We start from the raw sequence: 17,503 nt of genomic DNA on the forward strand, positions 1-17,503 counted from the left end.
ACTCTCACTGTCCCTGCCCCGGTGTCAGTGTATTCCCTGACTCTCACTGTCCTTGCCCCGGTGTCAGTGTATTATCAGACTCTCACTGTCCCTGTGCCAGTGTATTCTTAGATTCTCACTGCCCCTGCCCCGGTGTCAGTGTATTCACAGACTCTCGCTGTCCCTTTCCTGGTGTCAGTGTATTCCCTGACTCTCACTGTCCCTTCCCCGGTGTCAGTGTATTCCCTGATTCTCACTGTCTCTGTCCTGGTGTCAGTGTATTCTGAGACTCTCACTGTCCCTGCCCCGGTGTCAGTGTATTCTCGGACTCTCACTGTCCCTGCCCCGGTGTCAGTGTATTCCCTGACTCTCACTGCCCCTGCCCCGCTGTCAATGGATTCTCAGACTCTCACTGTCCCTGACCCAGTGTCAGTGTATTCCCTGACTCTCACTGTCCCTGCCACGGTGTCAGTGTATTCTTAGACTCTCACTGTCCCTGTGCCAGTGTATTCTCAGATTCTCACTGCCCCTGCCCCGATGTCAGTGTGTTCCTTGACCCCAGTGTTTGTGGCTCTCTCTGTCCCAAAGAGGCTGATAAGTCTCCCTGGTTCAATGCCCGCATCGCCCTGGCTGGCATAAGCGCCGTCTTGCGTCAATGCTCCTTCAGTGCCAATGTCTTCCCATTCCGGGTGTCTGCCCGGTGTAAGCGGCCATCTCGTATCAGTGTTTCCCTGCCCAAGTGTGCATCCACGTGCTTGGGACAGTGGTAAATACTGTAACCGTGCGCAAAGAATTCAGCCAAATACAGCGCATGGAAACCCTGCCTGGAGAAACTGTGCTCTACACTTCTACCATAAGTGTCACTGCTCAAGGAACTTCACCGGCCATCTCGTGGATGACAAAACAAGGAAACCTGCAGCTGTTTTTATGTGAGACTGCATTCCAAATTAAATAACACCCGTCGAGGAGGAAGGTTGCACCTTCAGCATGGGGCTCCAGAATGTCACTCACCGAGGCCCTGTGCAGCGCTCCTTCACTGAGGCCCTGTGCAGCGCTGGTAAACACAGGAGCGCTGCACAGGGCCTCAGCCAGTTACACCCTGGAGCCTACTGAAAGGTGCTATGTTCGTTCTTCATGTTATCCGGAAGAGCACATGGTTTTTTGGGAGTGAGTTTACGACAGTGCGACTTGTTCAGCCAAAGATAACTTTAGTGATGCATATTCCTGCTAGAGAGAAACAGTTTTGTTTCAAAGTAGCGCAGGTGGTTTATATTCCTGCCCCACAGAACAGATCTGTATTTTATGTGGATAGCTGACTGGATTAGTAAAGCCAGCCTTTACCAGTGCTTTAAAACAAATTATGTGAGAGGGGCTAAGGCGAGATGAGGGCTCATTTGCTAGATGGTTGTGAAGGAATCCAAGGAGGTGGGCCTGCTGGTTAGGCGGTACTGGTGGGTTGCATCGGATTCGACATTTTATATGCATCAGTGGAAGGCCCTTTGTAAAGGTCGATGGACACCTTTCTGTAGTGGGTTGCTATACTTAGGTGTCAAACTTACAGTAATCATCTGCAATCAATGCCCAGACCTATTAACATGTTTGAAAATTAGGTAATGCACCCACGATGCGTACGGCATAATTGATGAAACAAGCATTGGCAAAGCCAACAAACCTACTGTGATGCGCTAACACATGTAAAAACAGGAATTCACAAAGCTGCTTCCATGCAGAAGTGCTAGTTGGCACAATAGAGGCAGCTCAGTTGGTTTTTGCCGGTGCTGGGGCGAAATTAGGGAAAAGGGGATTTCTTTTAGGACAGATTACATTTAGAAGCAACCAGTGGGAGCACCGTCTGCACTTTTCCAATGTAGCATGCATGGAATGATGGGACAGCCAATGGCACGAGGTGAGGGAACCCCTTCTCTGGGAGAAGCCCACTCACTCCATGTCACAAACTGCAGCACTTTGAAGCCAGGCCTACAAGCGGCTGCTCATCCACTGGACGGATCCCCGATGCAGGGTCCTGTGTGAGATGTAGGGGTTCTGGGTGCTGGCCTGCAGACTAGCAGCAAGGTGCAGTGGGGTGAAGCCTGCAGGAGGCCAAGGGAGCAGACCATTCGCGAGCCAAGAGGTGCGCGTGCCCGAGACATTCCAAGGCCATGGGTGTGGTGAGGGCCGTCCGTTCCTCCTGTAGGACCAATGGACCAGCATCATGGGCACCGTGTTCCCCTTTCTAACCTAAAGGCAGTCACTGGCATTATGCAATTCTGCACCCACAGCTTTTGGTTTGCATAATTATAGGTTTACCATATAATCTAGCATCAGTTGCTTAACATGCAGATTTAATAAAATAATTTAAAAAATGCAGCAACGTATTCCAAAGCAGTGGAAGGCGCTTTAAAAAGGTTACCTTGACATCTTTCAAGTGCTTATTTCTATATTTAGTTGTTGACTGACTAATTAGGTGAAACATTTCCAGACACTACTACCGTGTGTGAAAGTGACAAAGGGACTTCGTTTTGCCACATAATTTTCCATTTCTTGCTGCATGATTTAGTAAACATTGCCGCATAATTCCAGTGGCCCTGCCTAAAGGTGACTGGTCACTAGTGGGTCCAGTGGTGCATTGATACGAAAGTGTCCCCCACTCCACCTAAAAATGTCACGTCACCCGGTGTACTCGAGAAAGGTCCCCACGAACTCGGCCCCCCAGACTTGTGTCCAGTGCTTTCCTAGTCGCCAACCAGCGGATCACAGCACTGCTGTTAACTGGGTTGGGTAATTCTCTGTGGATCCGTCCAGTGTGTGTGTTATTTAACCCTAAAATGAATAACCCCAGATCATTTTAATGTCTGGCATCAGCAAAGACCTTTTGATTTTCCTAAAAATACATATACACACGCTTTCATTCCCTTGTGCTCAGGAGTGCCGGCCTTAAGATGGGGGGAGAACCACGGGGCTACCTTTCTTGAACCCTTACTGCGCTCAAACATTATCCCACCCACCCCTAAACATGAACTACAAACGGGAGCGGGGGGCTTGCATGAAATGCAGAAAAAGAACAGCTGAGTCAGTCGCCTTAGAACAACTCGGCAAAATAAAATTCCTGTTTTATTGTTGGACATCAGTTCACACATACATCAAACAGGCCAAGAAAGGAAAACAGAAACTTCATACACAAATTAAAAAAAACAAAAAAGTCCATCTTTGGCCTTGTCAGCTCATACAACCCAAACTACTTATGGTACATCGAGGTACGTACACAAACAAAAAGGTTACTGGAATGCTCGGATTGGGTCTTTTTGCATTTTATTTTATAGATTTTTTTATTTTTTATATTTTTTAAACAAGTTTCCCCTCCTCCCCCTCCGCAATTTATTTTCCTTGTGTAGAACTCACGACCTGGTCACACCACGAATAATAGTTACACCTAGAACAGGGACGGGAGGGGCGGAGGGAAAACCCCTCCCCTATTCATATCCCACCCTGCCGCCCCCCAACACAGACACTTCAAAGCCCACTTTTGGTCACCTAGAGATCACTTAAAAATGACTGACCCCACCCCCTAACAATATGTACAAAAATATAAAATGTAAATAAAAAATACAAACAAATTCTTTTTTTAAGTACTTTCAGAAAAAAAGTGGAGCTTTGAAGTTTCGCTACTTCCCTTCCTGCTCCGGTTTTCTTTTTTTGTAAAAATGTTTGCACCCGCTATGGTCTGTGTGCGTGCGCGGCGAAGCCATGTCCTCAATGGGACTTGGGGGGGTCTCGAAGGGGACAGGCATGGATGGGTTCGCTGCTCTACTTCGGGGGAGGAAGAAGGGTGACCACTTTGACAGGAAGAGGGTGAAAAGAACAGCAGCAAGAATTGGGGGGGCGCCTAGTCATCCTCGTCCGTCTTCTGCTTCTTGGGATCAACCTCATCGTCCTGGTGGAGAAAGGACAGACTTTAGTCAAGTCATTCAAAAAACATAAATAAATGAGTGTGATTGTAGCGACCACTCTCCAGCACAGTTTGGGGGCTGCGCAAACCCCGTTCTGAGAAGCAATGCTACAGGCAAGCTGTAGAGGCAGCGCTACAGGTAAGTAGCTTTCATCTTTAGACCTGAAAGGCGCTACAGGTAAGTAGCTTTCATCTTTAGACCTGAAAGGCGCTACAGGTAAGTAGCTTTCATCTTTAGACCTGAAAGGCGCTACAGGTAAGTAGCTTCCATCTTTACACCCAAGAGACGCTACAGGTAAGTAGCTTCCATCTTTACACCCGAGAGATGTTACAGGTAAGTAGCTTCCATCTTTACACCCGAAAGGCGCTACAGGTAAGTAGCTTTCATCTTTACACCCGAGAGATGTTACAGGTAAGTAGCTTCCATCTTTACACCCGAAAGGCGCTACAGGTAAGTAGCTTCCATCTTTAGACCTGAAAGGCGCTACAGGTAAGTAGATTCCATCTTTACACCCGAGAGATGCTACAGATAAACAGATTTGACTGAGAATTTCCTTAGAACAATCACTAGTCTGAAATTATCTAATCATTGTAAATGTTAAGGTGGGAGCTGCTTACCTGTTCCATCATGCAACCTGAGAGATACCACAGGTAAGCAGCTTCGGTCTTACCACCTGAAAAGCTACAGTTGAGCAGCTTCCACCTTACCACCCGAGAGGTACTACAGGTAAGCAGCTTCCACCTTACCACCCGAGAGAAGCTACAGGTAGTAAGCAGCTCCCATCTTAGCACCCGAGAGAAGCTACAGGTAGTAAGCAGCTCCCATCTTAGCACCCGAGAGAAGCTACAGGTAGTAAGCAGCTCCCATCTTAGCACCCGAGAGAAGCTACAGGTAGTAAGCAGCTCCCATCTTAGCACCCGAGAGAAGCTACAGGTAGTAAGCAGCTCCCATCTTAGCACCCGAGAGAAGCTACAGGTAAGCAGCTCCTATCTTAGCACCCGAGAGATACCACAGGTGAGCAGCTCCCATCTTACCACCAGAGAGATACTACAGGTAAGCAGCTCCTATTTTACCACCGGAGAGAACACAGGTAAGAAGCTTATATCTTACCACCTGAAAAGCTACAGTTAAGCAGCTTCCATCTTTCCACCAGAGAGATGCTACAGGTTAGTAGCTCCCATCTTACCACCCGAGAGATGCTACTAGTAAGTCAAAGAGGCAGTGCTACAGCTAAGTAGCTAGCATCTCTCTAGTACTAAGATGGAAGCTACTTGCCCGCAGCATTGCCTCTTCGGCTCACCTGGAGCATCTCTCGGTAAGCAGCTCCCATCTTAACATTTACAATGATTAGGTAATTTCAGACTAGTGATTGTTCTAAGGAAATTCCCAGTCAAATACATAAAGGTCCTTATGGTAGATGCAAACTACCCATAAAATTTAGCCATAAACTGCCAGACCAGGTCCTGAAAACTACCGAACACCTGAGAAGGCCCAGATGACCCCAACATAAGGCTTGCTATAGTCACTGCTTGTGGTCCTAGGGTCGTGTACCTTCACACATGCAGTCTTTCAGCAAGGTACAGGAGAACACAAGTATTCGGTCAGCTCAGGGTGCGGTAATGGCAGGACAACCCCAGGGGCATGCTTTCACTTTCAGCACCAGAACTGCCCCCGCCACCAGAGTACCACTTTCAAGAACCGCACATCGATTCTACTTTATATCCACACCACAACGGGCTCTTTGGACCTCTCATGAGACCTACCTCATCATCTTCAGCTGCCCGCTTGCCTGTGGGTTCATCTTCATCGTCCTCGTCCTCATCCTCACCTGCAAGTCAAGTGATGTACCGTTAGATTTGGCGATGATCGATGGACGTTACAAAACACACATGTTCACAGTTTAGGGGTGGGTGGAGAAATGAGACACCCCAAGGCCAGACAAGAGCCCCTCTGAATAAAATAAAGCCACAAACTGACAACAGGAGACTTTGTTTATATTCTTGAACAGTGGACATCTGGGTGAAGGTTTGATCCACCCTCCAGGACTTAGGCACATCCCACAACTGCGGAAATGCCCTATGCGGCGACAGCCTTCCTGACCTTTTAAGTGTCAGTTTAGTGCAGGTCTTCCAACTGGGGGGCGGGCCCCATTAGGAGGGCCTCAAGTGATCCCGGGGGGGGCACCAGACTCTAGCCTAAAGAAGCATTATATGGATAATAGGCTTTTTTTTTAAGCAGAAGCATGTTATTGCATTTTTAAAAAGGTAAGAGTACTTAAATGCAATGATTAAATAGGTCTATACATATTTAAACATTGCCATCTTTATAAAATAATTGTGAAAAATTGAGGGGGGGCCAATGATTTTATTTTTCAACTGGGGGGCGCGGCATTAAAAAGTTTGGAGACCACTGGGTAGGGTCACCCTCAAAATGGCTGCCTGGGTACCCTCTGAAGGGGGTATCCTGTGGGTAATCCACACAGGGATCACCAGCTCACGTTTAGGGCTGCCAGATTGCCAAAAGGTCAATGTGTGGTCAACAAAACTTAATAATGAACGCTCACGAAAGCCCTCCCTCCTGAAAATAGTTTCATGGTAGACCAGTGGAGTGAAGCCAACCTACGAAGACAAGCTACTAAATTCTATTTACGGGATTTTATACTTAAAGAATGTTCTAGAAACGGCTGTTGAATTAACTAAATATAATTAGATAACCACAATATATTGGCTGCCTGTATTTGGCCTCGTTGTACCACAGCCCCGTTGCTGGCGTCCTTTGGACAGGTGGCTTGGGAATATAAATATCACTTATTTAACACCCGTGCCCTGGCACACGAGGTAATCACAGACCTTCAGCCCCGGGCAAAGATCACTCAGGAAAAGAAGGGATTTCATGTAAAGTCAACTCCTAATTCAACTCTTGGAAAGGGAGTGATTAAATTGTGGGCAATACAGTAAGTAAACCTTTCCCGCCAAGACCAGACTCTGGGCTATACAAGCAAAGCCCGGGAACTTGGAGACCACGCCCACCCGATGCCCCAGCACTGAAGGCCCAGACGGCCTGACAGGAGGCTCGGCATGGGAGGGGCATCCAGGAGCCCAACTGTCAAAACATGTCCACGGCGCCACCGTCTCACTAATGGGACGTTTATAGCCCCCAGATGACAGGCCTCCGCTGGAGTACACCGCAGCTTTGGCAAAACCCCGAATCCTGCCCCGGAAGCTGCTGGTAGCAAATAATAGATTCGGCACAGATGGGTACTTTTCGGTTTGTTTGTTTGCTCCCTAGTGGAGTCATAATTGAGATCTCAAGGGGTAATGCCGCCAAGCACAGAATAAACCGGATTTGACTATTCCCGCCTCCACATCGGATTACTGTAATCCAAGAAGGCTGATCGGCGTTGGAGGAGCTCAGAGATGCATGGGCGTGAAAGGACAGCGCCCCTCCCCACTCACACCTGCGGAAGCGCATCACTCCCGGCAGTCAGTCCACGTGAGATGCAGACGGCCTACTGGAAAGTGCCTCTCCTCCGCCCCGAAACTGTTAGGCACCTCACATGTGCACACGAGTGCAGCGCTTTTACACCGCAAAAGCGCTAGGTTGATTTAAGAATGCAAAACACGGACCCGAACCCTATTACACCCTCAACTGTCACCTCAAAGTGACCCACATCCGTTTTAGACACAGTAGCGTGCACAGTAAGTGGGCCTTTTTCATACTGTGGGGGCTGCTAAAGGCGACCCGCGAATCTTAACTCGCACCAGGGGCGCAGGGAAACCAAAAGTTTGCACCAGCTTTTTTGTGCGTGTGTGTACTCGCGCAGACTAGCCACGGTCGTTCCCGTAATTTGAGCATTTAGTATGGCCAAGCATGGTCAGTGAACAAAGTTATAATTGATGAGGTGTAACATTCCCCGGTGTCACTGCACCCGCTGCACTAATCGCAGTGGCTCTGCACCACACCAAGGACTGCCTCCTATTTCAGGCAGTATGAGCAGCCGTCACCCAGTGCCCATGGGCAAACCTTGGCCACATCAGACATCTGGTGTCATACAGGGGGCGGGGCTTACCTTCTACTTCATCTTCTTCCTCGTCTTCCTCTCCACCTTCTTCCTCGTCGTCTACCTCGTCAGCTTCCTGTTCGCCATTTTCCTCATTTTCCTAGGCGGAAAGAGGAAAGGATTAGCGCCGTTCACTAGTAGATAAATAATACAGTAGGGAATGCGGACAGACACTGAGTGCTGGGGGGGAGGGGGCAGACCATCAAGGCTGTGCATGGGGAGTGTTAGAAGAGGAGAACTCAAGCTCCAGCACGACTGTCAGCAGCTCACACTAGTGCAAGGTGCACGCATGCGGTTGTAAGAATGGGGCATTGCAGGCCCAGAGGAACAAGGTGTCCCGTGCACACACCTGCTCATAGTTGCTGTGATGGGGAAGTTCTGACGCCCACCAGGAAACCAGTGCTACCCTAAGGGAATGAGGTGCAAATACTTACTGCCTTCCCGTTTGCTGCCTTGTCTTTTTCTTCTGCTTCTGGTACTTTCTCCTTTGCTTTTAAATCCTGGAAGAAAAAAAAGACATCTTGGTTAAGTTGAAGAAAAAATATATTTTTTAAAAAAATCATAAAATGTGGTGTTTGGTTAAAAATAAGAAGTTAATGGGCCCTGTGGAGGAGGGGCAGTAGAAAAAGAGCGCAACTATAATGACAGGGAGATTCCTAGTAGGCAGATCAAGTTTTGTATTTACAGGCCCAGACACACGCTGCGCATGCGCGCAGTTGGCTGTTTGTGCGTGCTGCACCTCTGCACGCTGCCAACATCTGTTCAAAGCTGGCGCCAGAGTGAGGACGCGCTACTATTGGTCGCGCCGCACCACGTGACTATGATCCCTTTCTTCACCTGCACGGAGAGGGAGAGGGCGGAGCTCAGGGGGCTGGAGTAGGCGGGGCAGTGGAGAGGGCACCTGAGCAGAAGGGGCAGGACCCGCTCCTAGCAGTGGGAGGCGATACGGAATGCGGGGGGGTGTCGGAGGCAGACGGGCCCAACGGCCCCCCTGGCGACGAGAAACACCTGGCATCTCCCCACGAACCCCTCCCAGAGGGGCGCATCAAGGACCCCTCCGCCCCTCCCCCACATCACCTGCGCCTCCAGATACAGACACTAATGTGTTGTAATGGATAGAGGGAGACCCCCCTATACTCGGGGTGACCGTGCCGGGCGCTGCAGCCGGGGCCACGGGACACCAGAGGATACACCCCCACTTCACAACTCTGGGGTCCACCCGCGGGGTCGTGAACCAGAAGAAACTGCAAGAGCTGTCACTGGGGCTCCTCCCCCCTCCACTTCTTCCCACTAGAACCCGATCCACCCCGTACCCCTTGAGCCCCCATATAATGTACCCCTATTCACTCCATGCTCTCTGGGACCCGTCATAACGTGCCCCTCCATAGACCCCGGTTCACTCACACGGAGAGGTGTCCCCCCCCCCCTATAACCCGGTTCACTCCGTACCCATGGAGAGCAGATAGTGTACCCCCCTCCGCGCTGGGATCGGCCAAGATGTCACAATGTAACCCGACTGACACACACAATGTACCCTCAATGGAACCCGCACTCAGTGAGACCCGATACAATGTAACTCCGTGCACTCCGGGATCCGTCATAATGTATCCTCCATAGAAACCGGTCCAAAGTGTCTCTCAAAAGTGTAACCCTATTCACTCCATGCACTCTGGCATCCGCCATAATGTATCCTCCATAGAAACCGGTTCACTCACACCGAGAGAAGACACAAAGTGTCTCAATAGACCCGGATCCGCCCCGTACCCCTTGAGCCCCGATATAGTGTAACCCTATTCACCCCATGCACTCTGGCATCCGCCATAACGTATCCCTCATAGAAACCGGTTCACTCACTCCGGCGCCGGCCACAATGTATCCTCAATAGAACGCGATTTACTTTCATGTACACGGAGACACGACACAGCGCATCCCACATAGGACACATTCACTTGACACACCAGGATTGGGATTCACTCCTTACACTCTGGGAGCCGCCACAATGTATCCTTACTAGAGCCCTATTCAGTCCACAGTGACTAGACCCGCCACAGGCAGCTCAGCTTCCTGTACAAAGGGGCTTTCCACGGTATCTGTGGTCGCGGGGAGGGGTCCTGTTTATTTACAGACATGAGGGGCTACCGCCAGCCCTCCAACTGACTATCAAACGGATCCTGGTCCCCGGAGGCCGCTTCCTCTTCCGACAGCGCGCAGCCACAACCACCTCTCACCTTTGTTAAGTTCTCCTTCACCCCTCCCCCGACAAGGTTGTGTTGCATCCTCCTCCGGAGAGGTCCTGCGTTATCCTCCCGAGGGGATGCGGTCCGCCCTCTGCCCCGTGGCCGATCCCCTGGGCAGGGCGACGGTGGCTGTCACTTCCCCCGGTTAACCCGCCCCTGCCACTGCCAGACTTTCCACTTCACTCACGCGGGGGCTTCACTGTGGCACCAGTGGTGGGCAGCCGGGGTGGCCTGCCGCAGATCGGTGCCACCCGCCCACCTGCCTGGCACACTCTACTCACTAAAACAGCAGAGGGACCACTGCGCCCCGAAAATAACAAAAGCCACCCGAAACCACCCCCGGGACCCCATAACAGTGGGAAAAAAATAGATCACATGTGCCCACGGTGCCAAAGGGCATTGAACTGCCAGGTACCCCATGCCAACCTCCCAAGTTTCAATAGCCAGGTATGTAGCACACTCGCCACCCGCCCTCATGTATGTGTGGGGAGGGAGGGGGAGAAGGTGTCAGAACTGTTTGGTGTCATAGAAGAAAAAAAACCTTTTAAGCACAAGGTCACATCAGTCAATCCTCCGCGATCAGGTCCGAGCTCCCTCCCGGGGGGAGCGCACAGTGTGGGGGCTCCGGCTGAGATCCCCCTCACCCCAGCCCCCCTTCTCCCCGTACCCTAGGTCAGGGTATCACACCCTCGGAAGTCACAGGGCAGTGATGCCTGAAAACCTCAGTAAACAAAGAGCCCGCGCTGCATGCACTGGCAGCCCATGCCAGGCTCTGCCCATCGCCCGGCCCTAGCGCAGGCAGCGTCCGGCGATGGCACCCTGTGCCAAGGTTTGACCTTTACCCATCACCGCATGAGTCACACAAACTCAAAACATGGACTCTAAAGTTCATGCACAGCAGCATTATATCCAAAATAAGATTATTTTCGAAATACAGTTGAATGGGTTATTTATAAGAAAAGAAACATCTAACATGGTTAATTCACCGCGAAAGAAATCGGCAGATAGACACAGATGCGACATAGGTGCCTTAACAAAGCAACCCAAAATACTACACAGAGGGGAGCTGTCAGTGTCCCCCAAAGTGCTCATACAGGCGCTGCTCTTACCTTGGTGGTCTTCTCCACGCTGGCATCCACAACTGCTTCGGACATGTTGGACGGGAAGCTGCGACAATAAAATATATACAAATCTAATTTAAAAAAATGGAACGGCTCGAAAAAAATAATTCGCCTGTTGCAGCAGCTGGTGCAGGAACAATGCAAAGAAGGCTTTTCTTGTGTGCTGCCAGTAAAGCGCCCGCGCCGCCAGGACCTTTAATATAGACGGCGGGCGGGGCTTGCTGCCGGGCGGCGGGCCCTGGTTGGCTCCGCACTGCGAAATCCCTCCTACGAACGGTCAATGATTGGCAGTCATGTCAAACAATGGGGGAAGAGCCAGTACCCCGCTCCTTTCCCTCCCACCCTCCAGCTTCTTGCTGAAGCCGGAACGCGCGCGCGCGTGCCCGACTCCCTTCACCCCTCGTCCCCCCCCCTTCCCCCTCAGCCCACGCACCTCCTCGTTTGAGAGGAGGAGGGGGGACTTGGAAGGGAGGGGGGCGCGAGGGGAGAGGGTGAAGTCGAGCGAGTTCTGCGCATGCGCAGGGGGTTTGCGTCAGGTCTCAGCGCGCAAGCCAACGCAAACATGGAAGCGGTGGGGGCCGGCGGGGGAAGCTGCACGGAGGGCCGTGTGCAGAGCAGAAAAAAAAAGAAAAAGAGAACAGGGACGTGTGCATAAGCGAGAAAAAAAATTACGAAGCGCTATTGCGCAGTTTAAAATATCTTTGCGAGTCGTATCCACGCAGCGCAAAATAAGTGCATTTAAAAATCAACGGCATTTCCCACTCTACTGTACAAAAAATAAACTTTTGCTTGTTCTCGATAACACAACACACCGGCACTTAATTGTTTTTTCCAAATATAGCCCAGGTAGAGCTTAGGAACAGTAAGCGGGAACGTTGCGCAGGTACAGGCAGCCTGCCATGATATCCTTCCGCCGCGGACGACGGCGGCGCATATGCGGTGTTTTTTCGACGAATCTCAAGCCAAAACAGCGGATAATGGGTCAGATTTGGAACACGATCCTTGAAAAGATCGTGAAGGGAGTGCTCCCACTAAGGGAGGATTGTGAATTGCGCGAATTTTTATTCTTATATCTTCAACTGCGTAGGATGAGGCGGCATGGCATATCCTTCCGCGGCAAAAAGGCGCCATATTTTTAATAGAAATACACGTCCTTGCGCGCCTCGGATTCGACACCATTTTTTATCGAATTAAAGATTTTATTTTTTTAACGATCGCAGAAAATAATAGTTCATCTCCGTGGATTCAACCTATCAAAACCACGGGTTTAGTTTGTGGAGGTTTTTTTTTTCGGCCACAGCGCGCAATCTGATTTTTTTTTCTCTAAAACATTTATTATTTTTTTCGCTGTTACCGGGCATCGGGTTGGCTCTGTAAAGCAGCGTCTAGAAATGTTTTAAATCATCCTTAAGCCTACACGCAGTCGGTACTCGCGCGCTGCTTTTACTGTTAGGTTACACGTGTTTTTACTTCACAAAAATACTTTTTCTATAAGTTAATTTCCCACTTTGGCACTTCTTTCTGCGCAGCTTCGTAAATCCGAGTAGCCTCTTAGCGGATTTCAAGCGTCGCTTGCGCTTTTATTACGCCGGGTATAAGGCGGTTTTGTGTTTTTTTTAAGTTCGACTTTAGTCTCTCGGGCGGCGGCGGTTATAAAACACTGTTCGGGAGCTGGTGGAGAACCTTCCATCCCTCAAAATGGCGCCGAGTGTACCCTCTCAACGGATATGTCCGTTTAAACGTCGATCAAAAAGCGGCAACTATCCAGTTCTACCACAGTGCGCCGTGGAAAAAACACGGGTATGCAACACTGTGGGTTTCAGCTCCGTCTGTGGCGTAAAACGGCTAAAATGACGACAGTTTGCTGGCTTTCCTTAGACGCACTTGCCACACTCATCATGGCTACCGGTCGACGATGGAAGAAATGACGTCTGCTACAACGCACGAAAACCATTGGCTCTGAAGGCCTCTACAGGACGGAGGCAAAGCCGCCTTCTTTGCGCGGATTGGCTGAGCCCTCTCAACGAACGCCAGGTTGACGCTTTGCGGCCCTTGATTTGTTAAAGTAGCTGCCAGTCTTGGATTTCTGACTGACTGTTTGTGAGAGGGAAAACCGGGAGTGGCTCTGTAGCGTTAGAGTTGGACGGCTTTAGTTCTGTGCAGTTTCTACCGTTAGCGCCCTTTTCTAGAAGGGTGTGGTTATTTTGAGGCAGCAGAAAAGTTGAGAGTCAACCCGATCTTCGTAATTTTTTGGCAGTTGGAGAAATGTGACTTCTCCTATTTGCAGCATGCTTAAAGCATTAGTCTTGGTGATGAAAAGTAATTACCTTTTTTCCCACAGTGTTTGACCGAAGATAATGCAAAGAGCGGGAGGCAACAGTTCTATTATGTTCGAAGCAAACAACTTAGGTAACAGGTCGACTATAATACGACTATCCTAGTTATCACTTGGCATGGTTTGTTAACAATGTGTTTTTTTTTTCTTTTTCAGTGTCTTCCTATGAGAGGTTCTCAGTGCATCACTAAAACATGTGGAAGAGGAAAGAGAAAATGGCAGATGATCAACTGGAAGCCAAGACGTACTTTGAGGAGAATGGATGCCATAAAAAGAATGCAAGACATGCATGTTGGAAACTTCCAGCCGACAGACTGACACAGAAAAAAGCTCCAAAGTGCAAGAATGTGTTGTGAGCCATAGCTTTTTAAAAAAAAAATTCAGCTGTTGCACTAATATATATATATATCGGAGACCACAAGCTGAAAACATCAAGAGCTCCAGACATGAACAAAATGTACATCATGACACCAGCTTCTATTGTACTTTCCAGTCCTAAAGAAGTAGCTAAGTTGCATGGGTTGGTTATCTTCATCTGTCACTGGATGGCTCAAACGAAGCTTTAGTTAAAGTATGAAAGACACACATCCTTATTTTGGCCTACCCAGCAGGCTGCTTTGCTGTTCCAGTGACGTTACCTTTTTTTGCTTACAGCCCAAAGCCATTGTGGCAATTTGGGATTTTGTAAGTCTGGGCAACAAGTGTGGGAACACATATCTTAGCATGGCCTGTCAAAGATGTGCTACCATGCTATTTGGGCTGTGTGTGTGTGTACATATATATATATATATATATATATACACGCAACATTTCCCCAACAGACTTGACAGTCTGTGAATTCATTGTAGATGCTTCTTGATTGTGTTTGGCATCCAACAGTAGGCCTTAAGTTCTACTGCTAGGGGCTACAGTCTCTTCCCTCATTCATTTGTGACGCTGACCATGCTTACCCTTTTCAGTTGGTAGAGTGGTTGATGGTTGGTAGCAGCTGACTGATTATACTGAGGTACAAGCCTTTTGATGTACAACATTGATGATTGGCCCTGTCTGTTATCTACAGTATGCTAAATATCTGGGGACCCCTGTCTCAATAAACTTAAACTTTTTTTTACCTGAACTGGTCTGCATTGTTTTATCTGTGGTTCTTAGCTTCCCTATAGTCTCCGTAGTGGGTTATGATACATGTTTGATGTGTGTCTGACCAAGAAACCATGAGCTGAGTGGTTACCTTAGCGGACTCTCTACACGTGGGTTTGCATATGTTGGTATTTTCTCGCCATGTTACTTTTGTCCTGCAGGGAGCTCCATGTTCCTGTGTCCATGATGAAAAACTGTGACTACTGTGGTACAGGTGGATACACCTGATTTCCTACCAGGAAGTCTTCCTCCTTCTCTTTGAAACCTATCACTACCCTTATTTGTTTTGTCTTTAGAATGACCTAGTAACCAGGTAATCCTGGATGAGACTATCTGAGCTCTATTTACTAAACCCTCTTAGAATAAGCCCTGACTGCTTCGCTGCTATAACTATGGAGAGTCAGTTGTGTAAAGGAAGAAAATGTGGGAAGGAGTTGCAGTTCTTTTAGCCTTTGGAGATTGTACTTAAAAAGTATCTACAACTATTAATGTCCTGTTACATCTGATTGCAACAGGACCCATAGAACATTCACTTGATTGGTGGCAGCAAGAGGATTTCTGCATTCAATTCTTCAGGGGATGTTAAATATCAATTAGCAATGTTCAATACATCTAAGTACATAGGACTGGAAGACGTTTGCAATGAGCGATTTCACTGTATAGGAGCTAATAAATATATGCAGGGTCAGGGGTTTGAGGCTACACGATTAGTTGAAGAAGATACCTTTTACATTTACCACCAATCTTGTCTCAAAACCAGGTGGAAAAAGTTATTCATATGTAAAGATTTGCATATTCCAGATTCTTCAGTTGAAGGTAGTAGTATTCTTGTTACTTTAAAAAAAAGTTTCTCTAGCAGTGGTTCTCCTGTTGCTTCTCTGTGTTACTACTTCACCCAAGTATCAGTATACCTAATGAATCTAGCTATTAAACTTCTCAAGACGATTAGGACTTAAAGTAAATGCTTTGGAAAAATACAAGGTCAGTTTGATAGATAAAAGCTCAAGAATCAGGAACTAAATATGGCAAGTGCCTGGTTAGAAGGAGAGCAGAGAGGGGGCAGAGCCTTAGAGTAGAAAAAACTTGTCACTGCCCAATGAATTGAAGTTGGAGAAGACAAGCATAATCTTATCACCTATGCACATGTTTATACACCCCCCAATTCAAACAAGATCTCTGTCTTTTGTTTAGTGTTTCTATAAAGCCACATGCTAACACTCTGATTCCTAACAAAACAAAGCTGGCTACAACTGTTAAGTGTTTTTAACAAATATGATTGGTCAGAATGGGTAGGCTCAACAGCTGATCAATCGGCTGATGAAGAGTCATCACCAGCATATCCAGAAGCTTGAGAAGTACTGCTGCTGTAGCAATCCCGAGTGCCTCCATCCTAGACAGAAGAATGAGTAGGAGAATGAGTACTTGTATCAGGACCAGCTCTCCAGTGCAGCAAGGGTGACCAGTCTCAACCAGTGTGAGTTGTTTTGTGTATAGCATGAAGGGCCACATATAGGACGTCTCTGAGTGTACCACAAATTGTCATGTAGCCCAGCAGTATTTTTGGCCCATAGAATGGATTTGATAGCATTTCTGTACAACCTGTAATAGTTTATGAGGCCAACCACAGAGGCCTATGCGCCCTGAAGGAGACCAGGTGTTAGCATGTGGGAGTCTTCCACGGTTTCTGAAGATACAGCCAATAAGTATGAAATTTACTGGACCCAGGGAGAATGACAAGCAAGTAAAGGTACAGATCAGAGTTGAAACTGCTGGGTGCTTTAAGAAAAGTGGCTGCTTAACAGCATGCTGTATTTAGCCTGATGCTAGGAAGAGGTTAGATATCATATGTGCAATAAATACATGATGTAACTAGGCCAAACAATAAGGTTGGTAAGACAGCTTCATGTCACAAAACACATTTATAGCTGTATCCCCTTCTGTTCTGGCCCAATATGGAAATAAAGACAGGTTTGCCAGAACTATCCAATATGCAAGCTGAGTGGATTGACACAAGGGAAGGCAGTGGTGTTAAGAGTGCCCTAATGTCTAGGAAAAGCAGTTCCATCCTGCCCTCTCAATGATAGGTTATTGATTATTAAAGGGATACCTATAGTTTTGTCTGCACCTCATGTGGGGTTATTATCCTTTTAATCACTTTCTAAATCTGCACAATATACCTTTGGTGGCTTTCTTACCTTCTCTAGACTGTCCATGCTGTAGTGTGTGGTGGTGCGTGTTTGCTGTGTGACTAGAACGAACACACATTTAACAGAATTCATGTAGGGCAATCTGTGAGTTACTGCAAGATAGTGATTTCCCTGCAAGCTACAGTGATCGTCTGTGGACTTGACAACATGCGTTTACTTTTGTTCCTGGGTTCTACCCTGTAACCAAGGGCAGTTGATGGACTGGGGAAAACCACGTGTTTCTGTTCAAAACATTTTGTTTTCTCACTGCACCACACATACTACCTTTTTCTTTTTCTGTGTTGTGCTAGGCCTAGCATGCCAACCAGGCAACATTAGCAGAAACATTCTCACCCTGTGTATATTCTCATAGAGTAATAATTATTATCTGAGTTTGTTACCCCTGAGGCGTATCTGGGTTTTCCATCTGGAGTGCATTAGTACCCGCAGCTCTATCTCACCAAAAAGTAAATGACACTAACTGCCACAGATACTTCCAGG

The 17,503-nt window shown here is 48.2% G+C and overlaps 1 protein-coding gene and 1 long non-coding RNA gene across 2 annotated transcripts; one reads left to right on the forward strand and one right to left on the reverse strand.

The window, feature by feature from the left end:
• Positions 1–3,072: 3,072 nt before the first annotated feature.
• On the reverse strand, positions 3,073–11,529 carry PTMA (prothymosin alpha). Its single transcript, XM_069212864.1, has 5 exons — positions 11,333–11,529; positions 8,421–8,486; positions 7,996–8,086; positions 5,690–5,754; positions 3,073–3,910 (listed from the first exon to the last, which is right to left on the reverse strand). Exons 1-5 carry the CDS (start codon positions 11,375–11,377, stop codon positions 3,863–3,865), a joined length of 315 nt encoding a protein of 104 aa, XP_069068965.1. The 5' UTR covers positions 11,378–11,529; the 3' UTR covers positions 3,073–3,862.
• Positions 11,530–13,461: 1,932 nt separating this feature from the next.
• Positions 13,462–14,796, forward strand: LOC138265265 (uncharacterized). Its single transcript, XR_011199327.1, has 2 exons — positions 13,462–13,753; positions 13,836–14,796. It is a non-coding gene; the product is annotated as an uncharacterized lncRNA (long non-coding RNA).
• The last annotated feature ends 2,707 nt before the right edge of the window (positions 14,797–17,503 follow it).

The sequence above is a fragment of the Pleurodeles waltl genome, chromosome 11 (genome assembly GCF_031143425.1).
Source record: "Pleurodeles waltl isolate 20211129_DDA chromosome 11, aPleWal1.hap1.20221129, whole genome shotgun sequence".
Lineage (NCBI taxonomy): Eukaryota > Metazoa > Chordata > Amphibia > Caudata > Salamandridae > Pleurodeles > Pleurodeles waltl.

Excerpts from the sequence above, each read along its gene's own strand:
- PTMA (XM_069212864.1), bottom strand. The coding sequence starts at position 11,377 with ATGTCCGAAGCAGTTGTGGATGCCAGCGTGGAGAAGACCACCAAG. Across the intron at positions 8,087-8,420 it reads AGGCAGCAAACGGGAAGGCA|GAAAATGAGGAAAATGGCGA; the intron begins GTAAGTATTTGC and ends CTTTCCGCCTAG. Across the intron at positions 5,755-7,995 it reads GGAAGAAGATGAAGTAGAAG|GTGAGGATGAGGACGAGGAC; the intron begins GTAAGCCCCGCC and ends CTTGACTTGCAG.